The 21,742-nt window shown below is 38.2% G+C and overlaps 1 protein-coding gene across 3 annotated transcripts in view; it reads right to left on the bottom strand.

The window, feature by feature from the left end:
- CNTNAP4 (contactin associated protein family member 4) overlaps positions 1-21,742 on the bottom strand; it is a 311,799-nt gene that overhangs the window by 47,046 nt on the left and 243,011 nt on the right. For all 3 annotated transcript variants that reach the window (XM_075128638.1, XM_048850192.2, XM_075128637.1), the window contains 3 exons: positions 15,702-15,899; positions 9,028-9,184; positions 4,670-4,797 (listed from right to left, as the gene is read on the bottom strand). In XM_075128638.1, coding sequence (XP_074984739.1) covers positions 4,670-4,797; positions 9,028-9,184; positions 15,702-15,899 — 483 coding nt within the window. The remainder of the gene's footprint in view (positions 1-4,669; positions 4,798-9,027; positions 9,185-15,701; positions 15,900-21,742) is intronic.

The following is a 21,742-nucleotide window of genomic DNA, read 5'->3' as shown; positions in this document are numbered from 1 at the left end:
ATTATGCTACCAAAAACTGTATTATCCCTTTTGACCAAAGCATTGCACAGTGAACTCTTGTTCAGCTGATTATCAGCCATGATCCCCAAGTCTTTTTCAGTCACTGCTTTGGAGGATAGAGCCCCACATCCTGTAAGTATAGCCCACATTATTTTTTTCTAGGGTGTACAACTTTACATTTGGCCATATTAAAACAGACATTGTTTGACTGTGCTCATCTTACCAGATTGTTCTGTATCAGTGACCTCTCCTAAGGAGCATGGATCAGCGTTCACATCACACTCCACATCAGTACCCGGCCCAAGCCAGGGAAGATAGTGATCCAACCAGCAGACCAAATTTGATGATGAATCCTGGCCACATGCCACTTGAGATGCGTTGCGCATACACTAAGAAGTGACCTCGCCTCATTATTTACTATTCCTCCACTCTTTATCAGTGATGTTTTTCTCTTTTCTTCCAGATCATTCATTAAAAATGTTAAATAGAGTAGGGCAAAGAACCAGTCCCTGTGGGACACCACTAGAAATACACCTGTTTAATGATTATTCCCCACTTACAATTATATTTTGAGTCTGATTTAGCTAGTATGTAATTCATTTATAATGTGTGCATTGTTGATTTTGTATTATTCTAGTTTCTTGATCAAAATGTTGTTTGGAATGAATAAAGCTGTGCAAATTTCTGATTTATTGGTTCATGGCCATACCAAGCAAACAAATAAATAAAAATCAATTAAACAAAAAGTTGAAAAATACATTCTTTTCAGGTCACATGAAATATTTCATTCAACCAGAAATTTGTTTAATTTTTGAGCTTTTAAAAACTTTTTAAAATAAAAAATTAAAATAAATTTCAAAAATGAAACGTAAATTTGAATAGAAAAAATACTTTCTTTCAAAAATGTCAAAACAAAATGTTTTCACTTTTTTTTAACTGAAACAATGTGGTAAAATTGACACAAATGTATGACATATTTTGGTTCATCCTAATCTACACTTGAAAGATCTGTCTTTGTATAATTTATGAATTTTGGTTCATTTTAAGAAGTTGCTGTGTCATTGAATGCTTCAGTGGATGCGGTGTCAGCCTTTTGTTATCAGGGCTGGCGTCCCATCTCTCCTAGTACAGAGACAATGGAGACACATTAACATTAATAGCTCCCATTCAAATGGAAGTACATCAGGATAATGGGATGGTTGATGCCTACAGGAACTAGAAGGAATGGAGTCACAGAGAAGGTCCTGGATCCTCACTCACTCAAATCCCAAAGAAAGCTCAAGAGCAGTGAGGAAACTGAGGCAGGGATCTGTTTGCAAGTGTATCTTAGTTTGCCTAGATATGTATATCGCTCGTGCTGTCTAAAGTAAAAAGTGATTGTGTAAGAAACCCTGTGAAAATTCTGTGTCTTTGCTTCCACTATCACATGTATTTGAAGGGATAAAGCATAAACCAGAGTGCCCACAAAGTTGGAACTCTGGGAAGAGTGTACTTAAGCTATTGGGGTGTCTGGGAGAGCTGGCACTAATCTCAGGACCTATACAGTTGGGCTGTGGTATCCCAGCTCTCAGAAGGGGATGCTAGACACAGGATCTCTACCCCAAGAGAGGAGAGAGTGTGTCTGGAGACACAAAGGCAGAGGCAGTGCCTGGACTCTGCTCAGACTCAGCAAGCCAAAATCACACAGGTCCAAGTACTGGGATTCAAACACAGGAACCCGGTGTGTATCTCACAGGGGGAGCTTGACCAGGACTGTGACAATTGGCATTAATTATATTACCTTCCTTTAATTCTGTATTAACAGAGCCCCATATAAACTATTCCAGTATTTTGCCCACGATCTATGCACAGTACTAGCTTTCTTCCAGTCTTCTGGAACTTCCTCAGTGTTCCAAGATGTATTGAAAACTAATATCAATGGTCCAGAGAGCTCCAAAAACCCTAGCACACAAGTTATCCGGACCTGCTGATTTATATATGTCTAGCTTTAGTAACTGCTGTTTCCATTCCAATAGTAACTAAGGAGGATGTTAAAAGTATTTCACAATCACCATATGATATTAATGCATCACTTGGCTTTTTCCCAAAAATAGAACAGAAACATTTATTGACACTTCTGCCCTGCTTGCATTATTACTGACAATTCTAACATTTCCATGGGCCAATATCATTGCTGGGATTCCCTTTGCACTCAATAAGTTTAAAAAAAAACAACAAAAAAACCCCTCTTCTTCTTATTGTCCTCAACTCTGCTGATCATAGATTCATTTAGTCTCTTTATTTTCACGAAGCCCAACTACTATGTCAAATCTGACACCAAAATTGTGAGATACAATTTATTAGGTACACTAGAAAGTGCAAATAGAAATTTATGGAGGAAAATGGAGAAAGCCAATAGCAGATAGCCTAAGAATATATTGTCAAGAGAGAAAGGTGTGGCTTAGTGTTCTGAGCAGAGGACTGAGAGCTATGAAGTCCCTTGGTCTGACCATAGGTACTTGAGAATCCCACAACCTCTGTGGGTCAAGTTCTGCACCTGTGAAATGGAGATAATATATATACCTTTATCAGGTGTTCTGAGAGAATTAATTAATCTTTGTATGACAGATGATGATCTATAGATATAGATGTGGTAAGCATTATATTTATCTCTAATATTGTATTGCCTTGACATATTCCTGTCATATCTTAGCTTGACTTCTGGTCCACATTAGTGTTTAGAAGCTATGGAGTATATTTGTGTAAATGATAGCCAATGAGGATAAACAAACACCTTAAAAAAACCCCTATTTTATTCACCGTGTCATATTGTTTAAGCCAATTCAGTGCACTGTTTGCAGATCTACTTCATTTTGATATTTACCATAAACAATTATTTTTCATATATGTATAGATGATTAGTGGACCATGAGATTTCACAACCTTCCAGCCTTTGAATGGAGCCTAGTGTACGTATGTCAAGAATGGAAGTAAACATCCTCCCTCAGCCCCTTCTGAAGAGTATGCCAGTGAGCAATTATGATACTACAAATTTCTGCCTGTTAAAAAATAATAAAGGATATAGGTAAATAAGAGGATATCCACTTTGAAGTGGAATCACATAATCTAGTGTTTGACAGTGGCGGAAACAGAAAGAAGCAAAATCTCTCTGATGAGCACTCAAACCATGGATGTGAGTCCAAGAACATTTATTTGTCCTTGTTAAACAGCACTTCTGAGAAATGGGTATTTGCTATGAGATCTTATTTGTGTTGTTCTCCTGCCCAGAGGTGCAGAACAAAATATATGTTACTACAATGCTTACAATTAGAATGCCATGGATGTTTTGCCATTGCATAGTACCAAATATCTTACTGGTACTCTGCATTATTCTTTAAAAAAAATTAAAAAGTAGCTCAAATATTTTTCCATTAATCTAAAAGATGTGTTGTTTGTGTTTTACAAAAGAGCTTTCATTAATCTGAGTTCCCTTTGGCCTTATTTTGTCAGTTTTATCTGACTTCAAATTTAACACACTATAATATATAGAAAATTGTGTTCAAGCATAAGGTGAAACTATGTCCTAGTCATCGCATGGTCAGTGGAAATAATATTCTTATAGGTCACAGCTGTTCATTTTTTCCCAGGAAATCAATTGTTAAAGAGCAATCTTTGGATTCATTCTCTTTAATATTATCCAGACAGAAAGATTTCACTGATCCTAACCTAGTGTAGGACCTGGTAGTACTAGTTTGGAACATAATATCCCTTAGCACAATTTTCTCAGCCACACCAGTGCCCATTTTAGCTATGTACTCATAGTATCTCAGGTCCTTTAAAATATGATATGAAGACACCAGATAAAAGGAGTGTTGTAAATTAGTGGCCTGCATGTCCAGTAAGCGGTGTATTTCTCCCAAGACACTGTAGCATATCTTAATCATCTCTGCACAGTCATGCTTTAACCAAAAATTGAACATCATAACACAAAAACCGTGAGTCACAATGCCTACATGCAAACTATTCAAACTAGATCCATCATTACCTCTGATCTACCTCCTCATATGTATAATACCTAATTTTAAATGCATCCTGCTTCCTTGAAGATAGAGCCAGGTGAAATTTTTCAGACGAAATATTTTTGAAGTGAAAAAATGAAGATTTGGCAACACTAAAACATTTTGCAAATTTCATGTCTATTTCACCAACTTGTTCATTTGAAAAAGAAACATTTTAAAAATAATCTGAAACATTTAGTTTTGACACATAGTAAATGAAAAATTTCAATTTTTCAAGTTGAAATTATTTTTCATTTCAAAATTTCCTTCATTTTTATTTTCAAAAATTTCAAAAACATGAAAAAGACGTTAAAAGTCAAAACCAAACATTTCATTGGACCCGAAATATATGTATATATATATTTACTTTTTGATTCTCCAAAAAATTCAAATAATGTCATTTGAATGTAGATGTAAAATTATTTTTTATTTACATTTTCAGAACTGCCAGCAAACTGAAAAATCTGTTATTTGCACACCTCTGCTTGAAGATCCTGTCACTCTCTCCCTCATTTCCTATTAAATTAGCCATGAACAGTTGGTTGATCTTTAAATACCTTTTAGACTGTTGACCACACAGTGGGTAAACCTAGTGAATTATTTGTAGCTTGAAAGTTTCTGTTGTTACTTACTATCACCCCGACAAAGCAAAGGTCCAAGCTTGTAAGCTGCTTCAGAATTTGGTCGGTCTGTATCCGTGATAACAATTTCAGTTACTGGTAGATGTTCTTTATAAGAGAGGAATCCAGTATCATTAGCCCTGAAAAATTAAAATAGAAAACAAACATCTCCTAAATGTTTCTGATTAACAGTCACATAAGAGCATTATATTGTCCTTTTAATGGACTTACTAAACTCAAAAAAATAAATTTAGGAATAAATTTTGAAAAGTTGTAGCTGTATTGTTCAGATAAGATGGGCGATTGTGTGAATAAATGGGAGCATACTTACAAATACTTCCATATTGACCTCATGGTCAGTAAGAGCATTTAAATCTATTGCAGGTCTAAATGAGATCACAGAATCAAGTGGGCAGGTTTAGGGTTGTCATCCTCTTCATAAGCATGAAATTTTATTTTCAACATAATTAGGTATTTAGCTGCCTTCCTAAACCTAGTGTGCATTTTCATGTGTCTGTAATTTTGTCTCATAAAGAAAGCAGTGTATCTATGATGGCTTGTTCTCTAATTTGTTAAAAATTAAGATACTTTCAGAGTGTAATTTTTACTCATTTTGACATTCTCTTCTATTTAATTTTATCAAGTTAAAAAAGCATACCAAAAAGCCACAAACCACAAAAGGACACAAAAATCAAAACAGAACTAAGCATGTAGAGTACAGAAATGACTAATATATATTCTCTATCTCAGTGCCAGGAGGAACCACACCCATGTTCCCCATTTTCCTGGTACTCTCTGTGACACTGCACCCCGAATTCTTGATAGTGATATTATGATATGATTGTAGCATAATTATGATGTATTTTATGCAAGATAAGTCATGTGAGGTGTCATTGGAAAAGTTATGATTTGCTGAATATGATGATCCTATTTGTATTCATGTATGATTTTTGTATCTGAAGTTATGCATATTGACTATGTATTTGTACTTCAAATGTAGTTACACCTGGGTAATGCCCACTAGACAAGATGCTTTCAGTCTAGATAGTGGGTGGGGATTATTCAGGCAATGGACCATTAGAAAAAACAATAGGCCTTAGGAGAAGCTTATCTCCCACTTGGTAAGCCTTCCTGAGAACACTCCAGACAGGCTGTAAGTAATGGCTGCTATAATTCTATGAAGACATGTGACCAGGCCACATGATGCTGGACTCCATCTTGGGATGTCAGTATTTTTCCACAGACTGGTCTGGGAACCGAGTTTTGAAACAAAGTGTTCCCACCATGTGCTAAAGCTACATAAGACAGGGAGTGACATCATGTGTGGTTCTTCACTCCCCACACAAGAGGATTCCTGGAAAACACCTGGGGAACAAAGACTGAACTGGCAGAAGTGCTGAACCCAGGCTAAAAGGATTTCTAGCCTGTGTGTGAAACACCTGGGGATTCCAAGCTACAAAGGAATTGTAGCTTGTGCCTTAAGAATCTACAAGTCTGCCTGTACCATCAGTTAGGGTGAGACTCTGCTATTCATACCCAATCTATTTAGTATATTAAGCTTAGTTTGCGTTTTTGTTTATTTGCTAGGTAATCTGATTTGATCTGTTTGCTCACTTATGATCACTTAAATCTATCTTTTGTAGTTAATAAACTTGTTTTTGTTTTAATCTAAACCAATGAGCTTTGACTGGAATGCTTAGGGAACATCTCTGCTTGGTTACCATAAGTGTGCATTGTTCTCTTCACATTGAAGGAGAGGTGGACCGGGTATTAAACCCATACACTGGCCAGATTTGACCAGAACATGACGGTACTGCTCTGGGGTCCTAGGCTGGGAAGCTGGTGGTTAGAGAGCCTGTGTGTAACTGCAGCTGGGTGTGTCTCTCTAATTTTTGTGTATCTCTCTAATTAGTGTTCCCTCTAATTTTTCCCACCCATGACACATCACCTTCACATTGGTGCACATAACAAAATTCGTGTGGTGGGGGTGGGGCCAAGGAGTTCTTGTGGGAATGGGCTCAGGGCTGGGGCAGAGGGTTGGTGTGTGTGTGGCTCTGACTGGCAGTGCGGGATCTGGGGTGGGGCCAGAGATGAGGGGCTCAAGGCTGGGTCAGAGGGTTGGGGTGCGAGGGGGTAAGGGTTCAGTCTGGGGGTGCGGGCTCTGGGGTGGGGCTGTGGATGAGGGGCTCAGGGCTGGGTGCAGGGGGTGAGGGTTTGGGGTGCAGGAGGGTGCTCCAGGGCTACTGCGGGGAAAGAGGACTTCCCTCAGCATTCTCTTCCCGCAGCAGCACCTGGGCTTGGTGGGGGAGAGGCACCTGTCCCCGCTGCGGGAGCTCTGGGGCTGGGGCTGCAGGATAGGTGCCCCTCCCCTGGCCCCAGGAGGTCCAGGTCGGGGGAGGGCCTACCAGGCCACGCCTGGGGCCGGGCCACTCTGGGGTTGGGCTGGACTGCACTGCGCCTGGGGCCAACCTGGCACACCTGGGCCTGATCTGGCCACAGCTGGGTCCGGGGCCACTCTGGCCGCGACAGGTCTGGGCTGCAGGGTGAGTTGGGGCTGAGGGAGAGGTGCCCCTCCTGTGGCAGGTTGGGGGCCAGACTGGGTGGGGCACCTCCCCCTGCTATGGCAGGTCCCCGGGTGGGTTCCCTAAGCACCTGCGCGGCACTAAATAGGCTGCTGCAGGGCCGCACAGCTTACAGGTAACTTAGGTCACTACGTGGGTGAATGCTGGTGAAAGTGCAGGCTGGACAGCTTGAAAAGGAGCTAGGTTGGTGGGTCAGAGGGCTCAGTGTTTACCCCAGTTCCAGGTGGCACTCCAGGGGGAACTTCCCACTGTTTTGGAGCAAGATAGGACTTCTAAGTTCAGAATATTTATCATACCTCATTCATAGTACTCCACAAAATTGATGTCTTTTGAAATTTTCTTTAGTGTATTTCCCTTCCTAACATGAACATTTTGGCCAGGATATTCAGAAGTGACTAGTGATTTTGGATGCCTCAGATTTTAGCTGGTTGACTTCAGACAGCATCAACAGGATGGAATCTCAGAGGGTGGCACTTCTGAAAATGAGGCCTCTTTAAGATGTGTCAGTCTGGGAACCAAAAATTGAAGATCTCAAATTCACTAGTAATTTTTGAAAATCTTGTTCTGTCTAACTGTAAAAATGCTGTAACACAAAAGGCCTTAGCAATAATATGTTTAGGCCAAGATTTTCAAAACTGAGTGCCTAAAGTTAAGCTCCTAAATCCATATTAAATATCTAAATAAGTGGCTTCATTTTAAAATATGCTGGGTAACAAGAAGCTGTCACTGAATTGAGTAGGACCCACTGGTTGCTTGGCCAAACATCATGGTCCACTACAGACTCCCAAATGTGTGAAAAGCATGAAGACTTCAGCAAGAATGTAAATATTCACACACCACTGACACAAGCATAACTATAACACAAATCTGTGTGCATGCATTGCCTGCTCAGTACATGTGTTTTGTATAGATTAAACATACTTAAGAAGTTCCATTAAGTGGAATTTTTTTCATTTAAATTTTCCTAACTTCTGTAAATAACTAACTAAAATGGACTAGAGTTGTTACTGAAACAGAACACTAAATCCAACCCCCTACTGCAAACTTTGGAGAAGTCTTAACTCTGATTCAGATCTAGCTTCATGGCTTCAGCTCGTATCTAATTTGTACCGTATTTGAACTATGATAAATGATGCAAGGTGACTACAGAGTTTAGATGAGGATCTGAGTTTTGCAAATGGGAAATATCAGTAGAGTTCAGCTGTAGCCTGCTGAGCTAGTCAGAAGTCTGTGAAATCCCTGCTCTGCTGAAGTCAATTACAAAATTCCCATTGACTGCAATGAGGCCAGGATTTTACCCTCTAAATTCTTAGATAAAGAATCTCGTTGAGTCTATTAAAGAACATTATTAAACTCAAAGGCGTAAAGAAAAAGGATAATAAAAAACCTTAAATATGTGAAATGAATGCTTTGCTCAACTAAAACATAGTTTAAATCCGATTAGCTTCAATATTTTAATGACTGAAATACATACCAAATGTAAGCCTTTAACCACTGGCAAAACAAGCAATTTACTGAAAATTGGACAGTCTAAATATAAAAATATATCATCCTCAAATAGCAACTAAATACAAGAAATCACAGCAAAATATTATATATTTACCCCTTAATTTAGCTAATTATGGTGAGAAATCTTATTTTGAACTGGGGGTAGCAGCATATGTTGCAGGTTTGTATGTTTTTGTTCCTAATAGCACTGCTTGTTCATAGCTGCTAAATCCTATATAATTTTTGAGTTTGTTTTTCAACAGCAAAGAATTGAGCACAAGCAAACAATACAAAAATCACCATTCATTTCTGTCAGCATCGCAGTTGCAGTAACGTTGGGAATCAATGCAGCTCCCCTCTAATCCACAAGCACATTTTTGAACATCAGGCAAGGATCCTCCCCAGTAAGTTTGTGTTTCATTGGTTCTTCCAACCCACCAGCTCAATGGAATCCCATCTAAAAGACACATTAGAGGAAAATTAATATCTGATCCCAGTTCCTGCTTCTCCCAATTTCCCTCACCCAAACAAATTTCCAAGCATTATAGAAAAAAACAATTTTAAAAAATGACCACATTTCTTTAAAAATGCTAACCAATTATTCATTTTAATATTTCATTATCAGGGATTAAATGATAGTCAACAGATTTTTGCTTATATTAGTGGAAAAGAGATCTGGTAGTTCTTGCTCAGTCAGGCATGATATTAGAATAATTTATCTTAAGCAGTCCATTTATGTACTTTCTTTTAAAATAGCACATGAAAAAAGAGATGCCGTCACCCTAAAAATCAAGTTAATTTATACTCTGAGGCAAAGATCAATTTGAGATCATGGAAATACCAGTGAGGAAATGAGAAGAGTAAAAAGCATTATAAATGGATTCATTTAATTACTGAGAATACTAAACACACCTTTGCTGCATATTAAGCATCTGGCTTAGTACTACTGTGTGGTGAGAATCAGAAATGTCAGTAGTCATGAGTTAGATCACACACAACAGCTGCAGAATTTATGTAGTCTGAGACTGTAGAAATCATGTTAATGGTTGTGCTACATAACCCAGGTGATGTATCCAGTGACTAACAGCAAAGTTTCTCAGAGCCTACTATATCTCTGTGCAATGCACCCATTCAGCATTGATTATAGTAAAATGATAGAGCTGGATGTCTTCTTAATTCTGCAGTACTGCATATTAGGTTTAAAGATGCTGCCAAGTAACCAGAGCAGTAAAACCACAAAATATACAGAAAAAGATAATTGCTAACGGATATGAAGCCTGACGGTAATCCATCTTAAATGAGAGTGAAGAAAGGTGAAAGATGAAATGACTGCAAAGTCAGGGCGTGAGAGGAAACAAGTGCTGTCAAATGGCATGGTGCCTCATAGAGGCACTTGGTTTGTGTATTGTTGAAGCTCTCAAGTTTTCAGCAGTGGGCCCACACCAAGAGGCTGGCACTTAACCCAGCTTCAGTCTTACTTGTAACTGCCATGACTTATTATAACTCACTGTTAGAGAAGACCTCTGTTATGCTTACAATCTCTCAGCTCGTAAACATATTGACTGAATTCATTACCACACAACTGCCAGCCCAGCAGGCCTAAAAACAGTTCCTAGAAAAGTCAGACATGCTCAGTGGTATCAATGTCTAGCATCAGTATCTGTGTTTGCAGCCCATCACAGAGGGAAGAAAAGCTAGAGAAGGTTAATAAATTCTTTATGAGGCAGCACTTTAAAAAATAAACAAAACAAAACATACATATATAACACCAAGATATTTCTCCTGTTTCAACTGCTCAGAAACTCTGGTCCTGTAGTTGGGAGTGAATGTTCCTGCTCTTTAACTGGAGACACTGGACTATCTTTAAAAGCAATCCTAACACATTTGTTTGCATACTAGCGAGAGAGCAGTATAACTACTAAAGGATCATAGTGATTAGCTAGCTCTGCTCTGGCAGTGAATATTGCTAAACAAAATGGGAGAAAAAGGGATTTGATGCAGCTTCTTCAAAATGAACACACAAAATTATTAGCATAGCAATTCTTCACTGGAATCATTTATATGCTCTGCATAGGGAAGACTGAGTGCAATGCATTCCTAAGAATTGTTCCAATAAAAATTACTTTTTATACTACATGTCCCAAAATTATTTCACATAACTATCATCAAATGCTGCACTTGTCAGACATGCCCAGTAGAGATTACGGATCACAGTAGTGAAAAGGATAAACTTATGTGGTCAATTTGATAATGTACTTATTTGAATTTCAAATATCTTATCTTGTATTGTGTTCATATTGTTCAATTAAAGAGAACAAGCTATATTCTTCTGCAAGATGTTATTTGGATTTTGTTTAAATGTCAAGAATGGTATAGTAGTTAGCTATATGTGACTGAATTCTTTTATTTGGTAATTCTAATGATCCAAGGAAATGCACACACAAAATGCATTCAATCAGCGATTGAACAGTTGTGATCTTAAATAGGACAATGTTTGTGAAGAAGATCTTGCAAAATTGTATTCAGAGTGCAATAAAATAGCTAATTTGAGAAGATACATGCTAAAATTGCAATCAGGTTGGCTGAATTTTGCCTTCCTAAAACTCACCCTGTATTTTCAGGTTTCAGAGTAGCAGCCCTGTTAGTCTGTATTCGCAAAAAGAAAAAGAGTACTTGTGGCACCTTAGAGACTAACAGATTTATTTGAGCATAGGCTTTCATGAGCTACACGAAAGCCTATGCTCAAATAAATTTGTTAGTCTCTAAGGTGCCACAAGTACTCCTTTTCTTCCTGTATTTTCAGTTTGCTACAGTATTCTTCTTCACTTCTCAACATACATTCTAAACACTTGGGGAATGTATGATCCTCCTGCAAGAGTCATTATCCTTGTGCTGTTCTGCATTGGAAGCATACGTGACATCAGAGGAGTCCTCTGTGGATAAGAATCCTGGGAATAAAAAGCCAAATGGCTACCAGAGCAAACATAGCCCTACAAGGAACTTCTTTGTTGACTATAGCCAACAAGAAACTCATTGGAAATTTCAAAAGGCAGTGGTTAGTCTGAGCAGGATGGTCACATACCAATGTGGTGACTGACTTGTGCTCCATCCTGCTACCACAGTCCTTAGGGACCAAACTCTTCAAGAGTTTGGGGAGTTCTGCCTGTCTTTCACTAGCGAGCTGACATTCAGGAGTGGAAATCCTGGCTGATGGTATCTTTAGAGACACGCCAACACTTGGAAGCAGGTTGGTGACATATTACATTAGTAAACAGTCTTTGTTTAGACAGTCTCTAAACAAAATCATAGAGTCCAAAGTCCTCTGAACTTTGTAAGTTTTGAAATCTGATCCTGGTTCTAAATATAAATTTTGCCGCTCTCCCCTATATCTGTAAAAGTCTGCACAAAACTGTGAACATCCCTGAACTTTGTTGGAGTTCTGAAGTCAGCATCAGGGACAGTGTTGGTTTGCTTTTCCCCTCCCGCTCCCCCGCATAATCCCCTGGTAGCAGCTGCCGCTCTCTGTACGTGAAGGCAGAGTGGAGAAAGCAGTGGCTGTTGGCCAGACACCCAGCTCCAGTAGCAGCACAGGAGTAAGCCTGGGTCGGGGACAGGGTTGTCGGAGAACAGCCCCTGACCCGTGTCCTTGCCCACCGGGGTGTGTTGCCCAGGGCAGGCGGAGGATCTAGGGCTCCCCATAGCGGCCTGACTGACCTCCTTCAATTTAGGGGCTGCTCAGATTGCATCCAAGTCTAAATTCCCCTGCTCACATCCAAGGATAGCTATAAACAATTACTTTCAAGGCCTAGAGAACACTAGAGGCCTCAGCCCTCTCCCTGCCAAAAAGAGTCTGGCACGACCTCGGTTAGCATGGTCTCATTTCTAATTCTTTATGGTCACTAATTCTAGTTCTTTATCACTAGTAATGTGCACAACTCAAAAGATGCAGAGTTTATTTAGGATAAGCATGTAAAAGTTTGTATGCTTATTTGATCTATCCAACTCTTGTGTGTCTACAAAACTAGACTGTATAGGTCTAGAGATAAGTCCTTAGCCCACCATCTGTCTGCCTTCTGCTAGAGAGTACATAGTTGGAGCAATTTATATGCTGACCATCCCTGAGTTACACAAAGAGCTTGTGATTTAGTTTCAGTCTCCCCATGCTTCTCTGAGTTCAGCTCAGGCTGATATGAAGATCTGGGCCCAAGACAACAGGCCTCCTCACTATATTTCTGTTACTTTCCGTTTCCCAGGAGATCAGAAATAAAAACAGTGAATGCAGAACTGAGGGGAGGAAAAGTTAACATAACCCTTAAAAAAATAATAAAAAGTTGGGTTTGGGTTGGTTTTAAGGAAGGGTGAAGTACAAATTGATGCTCATTTTTATGGAAGCTGTTAGTTCATCACTCGTGTCTACATCACAAAAAACAACTTTGACAACTGGTACCTCAGCACTGAAACCAAAGCCTGAATGGACTTGGAGGCTGACCTACTCTCTCACCTGTAGAAATGTCCTTTCCAGAACAGAGTGAAAGTGCATTGTGTAGAAACTTTATCTAATACTGCTCTTGTTAGCACTGTTACAACTGATTTTAAAAAGCCCTACAAATTCTTCAAAACACTTTGTCGCTGAGTTTTACTACTTCTAGCATGAAAAGATTCAAAATGAGACAAGGTCTAATATGACCAATGTTTTCACTGCATTAACTTGTTGATAAAACATATATATGTAACCCTCACCAATCCTGAATACTAATATCTCAGTCTCAGTGGGATTGTTCTTTTTCCCTTCTGTACCTGTCATACAGTCTTGCATTTTTGCTCAGCAAATGTGCTAGCAAACACTTTCATCTCTCACAGTCGCCTTAAAATTGTCAGTTCTGAAATGGCTGTATTAATCCTAGCAATTGTAACTGAAATTTAAGTCAGACATTTGGGAAATCTAATTGTGCATGATCCTGCATTCAATCCTTTAATATGATTTATTCCCCCTGAAGTCAGTGGGAATTATGCATGTGTGTGAAGAGAGGGGCACCTTTTGGGTACTTTGGTCAAGAAAAGATTCTGAGTTAAGATATGTAACTTCTTTGTAGTGTACTCCCTGGTGATCACTGTCATAGTATTCATATCAAGCATATTGTGAGCCACATGCCTGTATACCATGGAGTTGGGGCTCTGTATGTCAGAAAGTGGTTTGGGATGGAGGGAGAGGTAATGTCAGGGAAGCAACACTTTATGCAGTAGGCTCACCTGTAGGCCTGGTAGATTTCTGAGCAGCAGTTCTCCTTAGAGTTAATGCTACTCTCAGCAGAAATTCATTGCATTCCATAACCTCTTTGAAAGGAGGGTAGGATGCAGAGAAGAGAGCTAATGTCTGCTTAGCTCTTGACAGCCATTCTGCTCAGAAAAGCAGAGCTCACAGATCATGGAGGAATGACCAGTTTTCTGCTGTAGCACCACTAAATCCCTTGATAGGAAAATGGCAAGTGAGGTCTGTGACAAGAATCTTGGAATTTCTAGTGGACTGTTCGCCTCTCACAGATTTTTGTGACAGAGGAGACAATGGAACTTGATTTGCAACATCTACGTATCAACAAAGGAAGAACGAATATAATCTTTCTTTTCAAGTTATTTTTTAAAATTTAGAATACATTTTCAAAATTAAAATCAACTCAATGGATTGCACTCTACCCAGTGAGAATTAAAATAAGACTTGAACACGACAATCTAGTTATGATATTTTGTTAAGATTTCTTTAACTACATCAGAAGGCCTTGTCATTTTCTTCATAAAACAATAACTTTTTTCCTATCTTTTCAGCATTTTACTTTAGGTCTCCTCTGTGCTTGTGTATTTTTGACACTGGCATATTAATGTCTGCGATACTTTACCTCATGCCATTTGCAAATTCAATCGCTACATGATGCATAGTATCTGAAAGAGTTCAGCTAACATTTATGCAGTGTATTCATAGAATCATAGAATATCAGGATTGGAAGGGACCTCAGGAAGTCATCTAGTCCAACGCCCTGCTCAAAGCAGGACCAATCCCCAGCTAAATCATCCCAGCCAGGGCTTTGTCAAGCCTGACCTTAAAAACTTCGAAGGAAGGAGATTCCACCACCTCCCTAGGTAACGCATTCCAGTGTTTCACTACCCTCCTAGTGAAAAAGTTTTTCCTAATATCCAACTTAAACCTCCCCCACTGCAACTTGAGACCATTACTCCTTGTTCTGTCATCTGCTACCACTGAGAAAAGTCTAGAGCCATCCTCTTTGGAACTCCCTTTCAGGTAGTTGAAAGCAGCTACCAAATCCCCCCTCATTCTTCTCTTCCGCAGACTAAACAAACCCAGTTCCCTCAGCCTCTCCTCATAAGTCACGTGTTCCAGTCCCCTAATCATTTTTGTTGCCCTTCACTGGACTCTTTCCAATTTTTCCACATCCTTCTGGTTGTGTGGGGCCCAAAACTGGACACAGTACCCCAGATGAGGCCTCACCAAATGTCGAATAGAGGGGACAGATCACATCCCTCGATCTGCTGGCAATGCCCCTACTTATACATCCCAAAATGCCATTGGCCTTCTTGGAAACAACGGCACACTGTTCACTCCTTTTACCAAATTGTGCTCCTTTTACCAAATTTTTGCCCAATATTTAACCATTTTTTGACTAAAATCTAAAAATCCCCTGGAGGCAAGCCAGGAAAGGCTTTGTTATAATTTCTTTCAAATTGTAGGTTGAAGGAAGACATTGGTTTTGAAAGTAGTTAATGCTTTGAATGAAGCTCATTATGAACTGACCTTTTTTTTTTTTTCTTTCTGGCTCAAATCCCACTCTACAACTTGTAGATTTGGGATTTGTTTGCTAGATATTTAAGGAATTTACAAACTACAGTGGAAAATGCCATAACCTTGGCAAAATTAAATATCTATTGTATCATGAAACATAATAAGATTTGTCTGCTTTACTTACCTTGCTTGTTTAAAAGCCTTGACTTTTTGCAGTGGTAAGCAAGTTCCTGTTCACAGTATTCTGCATAGTTAATTGTAGCCTGAAGCTGTTCTAGGGTGGCCGTGTACTTGAAGAACACAGTATGTGGGTTCTCTCGATTAGCATTTTTGACTCTGGTTAAGTCCGTATTGTTGTGCTGTATAATTGTCCAAGTCGTATCTTACAAAACAAGGAGGGAAAAAGTAATGCAGAATGTAAAATAGCTGCAAAAGTTAGCAATGGAAATAAAATGTGTAGTGAGGTACACCTGGGATTAAGGTGAGTTTTCCTGTCCTTTTAGGGATGTGAATAGGAACACAAAATGTCTCAGTAAAACATTCTGCAATTGAATACACTTGATAGGATATCAATGTTCCTTTTTTTGAAACTTCTGTACTGTGCATTTGGTCCTGCACAATTACCAGTCAAGGAAAGACTAGATGAAGAGAACCAAATATCTATTTTCCAAACAATACACAGACCCTAAGCTGAAGTGTAATAGACTTTTCCTATTGTTATTTCTCCAAGATATACCTTGTTTATAAATGGAGACCAAGTTATATCCAGGCTTTCATTATCTGCACAACATTTCACACTATTCTTTTGAATGAATTGATTTTGTCTTGGAGAATTTATAGCAATGGCCAAAACTCACCTTTCCACTGCCCTATACAAAAAACCAATACCAGAAACAATAACGGACAAACTGAATAAATCCAGGTGTTGTATTTATTGTGAAACAGAGAGGAAGACAGGTGCTTCCAGCCACCCCAAATTCAAATGATAACTATAATTTCTGACATGTGTGATTGCAATTAAGATATCATCTGTATTATCTACACAAATGTATGATATGTATTGGGGCTGTTTTTAAAACACAAAATGTCTTTCTTTCCTGACATTTATTGGGAGAATAAATGTAGAACCTTAAGTAAAATAAAAATATGTATTTATTTAATAATAATAATAATAATAGTAATAATTATTATTATTATTATGTTCATGAACCAGGACCTCATTGTATTAGGTTCTGTAAAAACACAAAACAAAAAGAGAGTCTCTGCCCCAAACAGTTTACAATCTATATAGCACTCACAATGGAATGGTAATTTTGGCAGTTAAGGGAGGTAGGGTTCCAAATCATAGTGCCAATTCTGCCTTCTCACATCTGCATGAAAGAACCCAAAGACCTTCAAAGTAATTTGTTATAACTAACCATGTATCGGAGCAGGGGAGTTTAGACGTGGATCTGAATTCCAACATCCCCTAAATTCAAGGGGGTTTGTAGCCAAAATACCTGAACTGGATAAATTATAATGTACCTTATGCAGGACTCTGCACAGTTTCACAAAGGAGGTAGAGTGACTGGAGAGCCAGAAGCAATGAAAGGGAATGAGCAGTGGTACCATACACAACACAGCCTTTTTACTTGCACATTATTTATAGCTCCAGGACCTGACTTCATATGAGCAAAGAATCATAGCAATTAGAGATGAAAAAGAACTATTAGCTCATCTAGCTCCCTTCTCTGCCAGTGTAGGAAATCCAGTTTTTTGAATACCCACATCCTGAACTTTGCATGCTATACTTTGAGCATACATTTTCTTACGTTCAACATACATACTAGTTCAGTTTTTAAATTTAATTGGAATTTACGCTGATTGTTGTTTCTACACATTCATCCATCCTCTGCACCCTCCTCTGATATGAATTCTCTCAATTTAGTAAAGAAAACACCTTGAAGAGTACTGAGAAGGGCCTAAGCTGATCAGTTATGCCATTTTTGTCATCTAGTTCTATGCTTCCAATGAAAGAAAAGTGACATGCCTGTACAGTTCATATTAGCTAGCCACTTTTAGTATGAGGCACTAAGATGCATGTACCATTAGATTCTAATAACTCAACATTTTCTCAAGAAGAGGGATAGTTAAAGCAAGTGGATGTGGAAGCTACAAGAAATTTTTTCTGAAGGTAAGAGGAAAATAATCTTCAGATAGGCCTGTACTATTCGAACAATATCTTCCCTTGTCTTATATTGTTGCACTTTCTATAAATGCTTAAAGGAGGCACATCTATTTTTTATTAATGAAAAGTTGTCTTCATTCAAATGTATTAGGTATATAATAATCAGGTGCTGACTGAGTATATGCTAGTGTTCTCTTGGCCTTGAAAGTAATTTTTTTATAGCTATCCTTAGATGTGAGCAGGGGAATTTAACCATGGAGCCAATCTGAGCAGCCCCTAAATTGAAGGAGGTTTTTATCCAGTTTTCCAGATGAGGCCCATCTTTAGTTCAAATGCTTTTCAGAGAGAATGACTCCTGGAAGTCCCCATAGGGAAATGTGGATCACAACAGCACCTTAATAGAGGCTGCAATTAAATGGAATGATCTAGCCCATTAAACTGATTTGGTTTGTAAATTTGATTGTAAGACTTTCAAGACAGAGATTTTGCCTTTCTGTGTGTTTATATAGTGCTTGGTATAACAGGTGGCCCTCAATTCTAACTGGAAACTTTGGATACTTCCTCAATAAAAAGAACAACAATAACAATACACTATAAAAGCCATAAGTAATCTTATGTCACCTGGATTGATCTGAGGTCATACTTTCTGTAATGACCCCAGATCACAAGGTATTTAAGAAAGGGTCTACGATTAGTTGAGACAAGAGGAATGCAAATATTACCAAAATATTATTTGCAAAAATATTGCTAAAATTGCTTGTATCTTATGTGTTATTATGTCAGTTGATAGAGTCTTGTATAATTTACTAGCAAGAAAACTCCAAATGATCATTCTGAAAAATGCCTTTCAATATCATCATACTGGAAAAAAAAATGGTAGTAAGGATATATCTGTATTGATTTCAAACCATCTATTGGTACATGACGTACTGCATGTCCACTGAGTGACACATGTATGTTCCTGTAAATGTAAGACATGCAACTTTTTCCTATAATATGGACTCTTTCCAACTTGCACCCCTCTATTGTACAAAGGGGACAAATCAGGAACATCAGGAACATTTCAAGAATATTTCTATTGATAAATATTCTTACATTAATCACTGTAAGACTGATCTCTGGTTTCACAATGGTTTGAGTTTGTGGCAGTTCTACTTCGAAATTGTAAAATACATGGTAAAAGTTGCAGCAAATAAATTAAATAACCTTAATGTTACAAAATAGATATAATCAAATCATATCTTTTATAATCTACCAGTGGCAACAGGGTAATGCTCTGGTTTGTTTGGGCTTTCGGAAGTTATAAAAGACAATTTTCAGCCACACTAACAAAACAGAAGGAACACAAAGATTCCGACTGGTCATGACTGTAGCACAGGTGACCAGGAGAGAAAGCTTTATATAACCACACAAATGTTAAGGACAATAGCAATCACTGTGCTTGTGGAATGCAGGCTCCCTCCTTCATGTTCCCCTAGGGATGGTAAATTGCTTTAAAAGGGCTGGAGGTAAGTCAGCACACTGTTCCTTCTATAGAATGACGCAGCTTGCACATTCCCTTCTGTGCACTGGGGAGAGATGGACTGGGATTGTACCCTCAGCTGGCCCTATTAAGGTCTGTACAATCTAACTCAAATATCTAAATCTATTTTTTTGAGAACAAAGCTGAGTGAGCTGGTTGCTTCTTAAATCTGATTTGTGTCAGTTGAGACAAATTCAGAATCAGTGGTTCAGCATACTGTTGGGACTTTATACCCAACTTAATTCTAGTAGACATTGGAAATGTGACTCGCCCTCTGTCCTTGCTGGCTTTGCATCTTCTGTAAGAGCTCACTGCTGTAGTCTTAACCATTTTGTTCACACTGAATATATTCGTAGGCTTCAATTCTCCTTGGGCTTTAATCAATATTTTCCTTCTAACTCTAACAGTTCTGCAGAGAGGTGCCCCCTGTAGTTTATTTCCTATATTTCTTGAAAACTGGGTCTGACTGACACTAAAGGGAAATTTAGAATAAGAAAAGAACTAGTAATCACCTAGAGTATAAGCATGTAGCAAAAAGCCTATGGGAAGCATCCAGATGCCTATTAAACAAATATTGAACTTAAATTAATCTATATATTCAGATTTATTACCAATACTTGTAAATGTTTTGCTAGAAGAAAGGATTCACACTAGTGCTGTTGGGAAACAGGGAGCTAAAAGTGAGAGCAAGTTCAGAGCTATTTTTTCTACACAGCTCATAGCAAATGGAAAGAATAAGAGAGAAACAAGGCAGCTGTTACATCTACTTCTACACCCTCAGAAGGGGCAAAACTAAAAGAACAATATTTCTGAAATTTTTTTTGTCATCTTGATTGGTTCTTTGGACCCAAGGCTTATGATTTTGAAATTGACCTCTAAGAACAAGAGAGGGAAAGGAACCTCCCTCCCAGCTGCCAAAGAATAAAGCCACATGAATGTCAATAACAAGGCAGCACTGCAAGAAATGTGGGCATCTGCCTTCATGGCCTCTGGTGGGAAAAGGGAATACCAGTCAGGAGGAAACTGGGAAGAAGACAAATATAGTAGATTCAGCCTGTCAGGCTGCATCTGTAGATGAAGAACTGATCAATGAGATTTGCTTAATGTGTTGAATAAAGAGTGACTGATAGAAGCACTAGCAGCTGTTCATGGATACAAAAGTAAGGATAAATCAGACACTAAGCTGTACCTCAGAGAGCTGGCTTCCTCCTGATACTGTTTAAGGACACGGGAGTCTTTCTACCATAAGCTTCTTCTTTGGTTCAACCTCATATTAATTAACAATGTAGCTAGTATTCTCTGATCTCTCTTTTTAGGGGCCAGATAGTTATATTGGTGATCTCACTAATTGCTAATCCAAAGTATGTTACCATTATCAGTCAGACTACTTTCTCAAAAAGTCTTTGTTTTTTTGAGGCAGAGTTAGTGGTTGAGATTTCCAGTGTTATCTAAATCCTGGCTGCACTGAGATCAAAAGAAGTTTCACATTCACCTTCTATTATTTTGATGGAAGATATATGTAAAGCCCCCTACACTGTTTTGAAAACCTCAGCGAGTGGCTTTGATTAGAGGTAGACTTCTATCAGTCCTTCAAGAAAAAACAAGATTATTACAGATCAATAAAATATCTCTTTATTTCCCCTCAATGTAACTATGTTACATATAAAAAAATCCAACTATGTTCAATGAATATTAGTATGGTTGAAAAATCAAGCACTCAAAGTTTCAAAAATACCAGAAATAAAGTTGCCCATGTAAACTGCTTTAAAATTTAGGTTATATAAAAATATATTGTTATAACTCATCAAACCAAAAGAAATGTTTCTATTAATTTTTCCTATTGTTTCCAAAATAAACGGTTAATTTTTTTTTTTAAAAAAAAGTTACCCTGAAATGCTTGTAACCCTAACACTGGAATATTGGGATAGTGCTGGAAAAACTTTAAAGTGAGAATTGGTAGAAAATAACCATAAAACAAAAGTAAAACTAATTAAAACTAAAAGAACACAACATAAAAATGAAAAGCATATTAGATTTTGAACTAATTCAGCATCTACAATCTATGGTTAGTTGTAGGCACACATAGCAGTAGGCACAGTTAAGATCAATTGGAGGTCTAAATACCTTTCTGATACTTCACTCATTGGGGATGCAAATAACAGGGTGGAAAAAATAAGGCTATATTTTGAAAATGAGACTATATGAGTCCAATTAGTTAAACTACCCAAAACAATTACAAGTAATACACAATTTTAAAGAGAAGGTTTAATATCAGTATTCTTCCTACCAAGTGAAGGTCAACAATCTTTCATAAGGGTAGGGGGGAGAAATTCAATAATTTTCTTCCAAAAAATCAGTTATATCTCAGTTTCTTAAACAGAGAAGTAAGATCTAACTTAATGAAACCAAAATGTGCAGAAAATGAACTAGTCTGAAATGCTCCATAAATAGGGCATATGTCCCATTTATGCAGAACATAACAGGAACCCAGTGTTAGCTTCACAGTCTGAGACTTATTCTAATTTCTCTGGTTAAT

This window comes from Caretta caretta, chromosome 5 (assembly GCF_965140235.1).
Source record: "Caretta caretta isolate rCarCar2 chromosome 5, rCarCar1.hap1, whole genome shotgun sequence".
Taxonomy (NCBI): Eukaryota; Metazoa; Chordata; order Testudines; family Cheloniidae; genus Caretta; species Caretta caretta.
The sequence above is the reverse complement of the archived record's forward strand: the minus strand, read 5'-3'. Positions and strand labels throughout refer to the sequence as shown.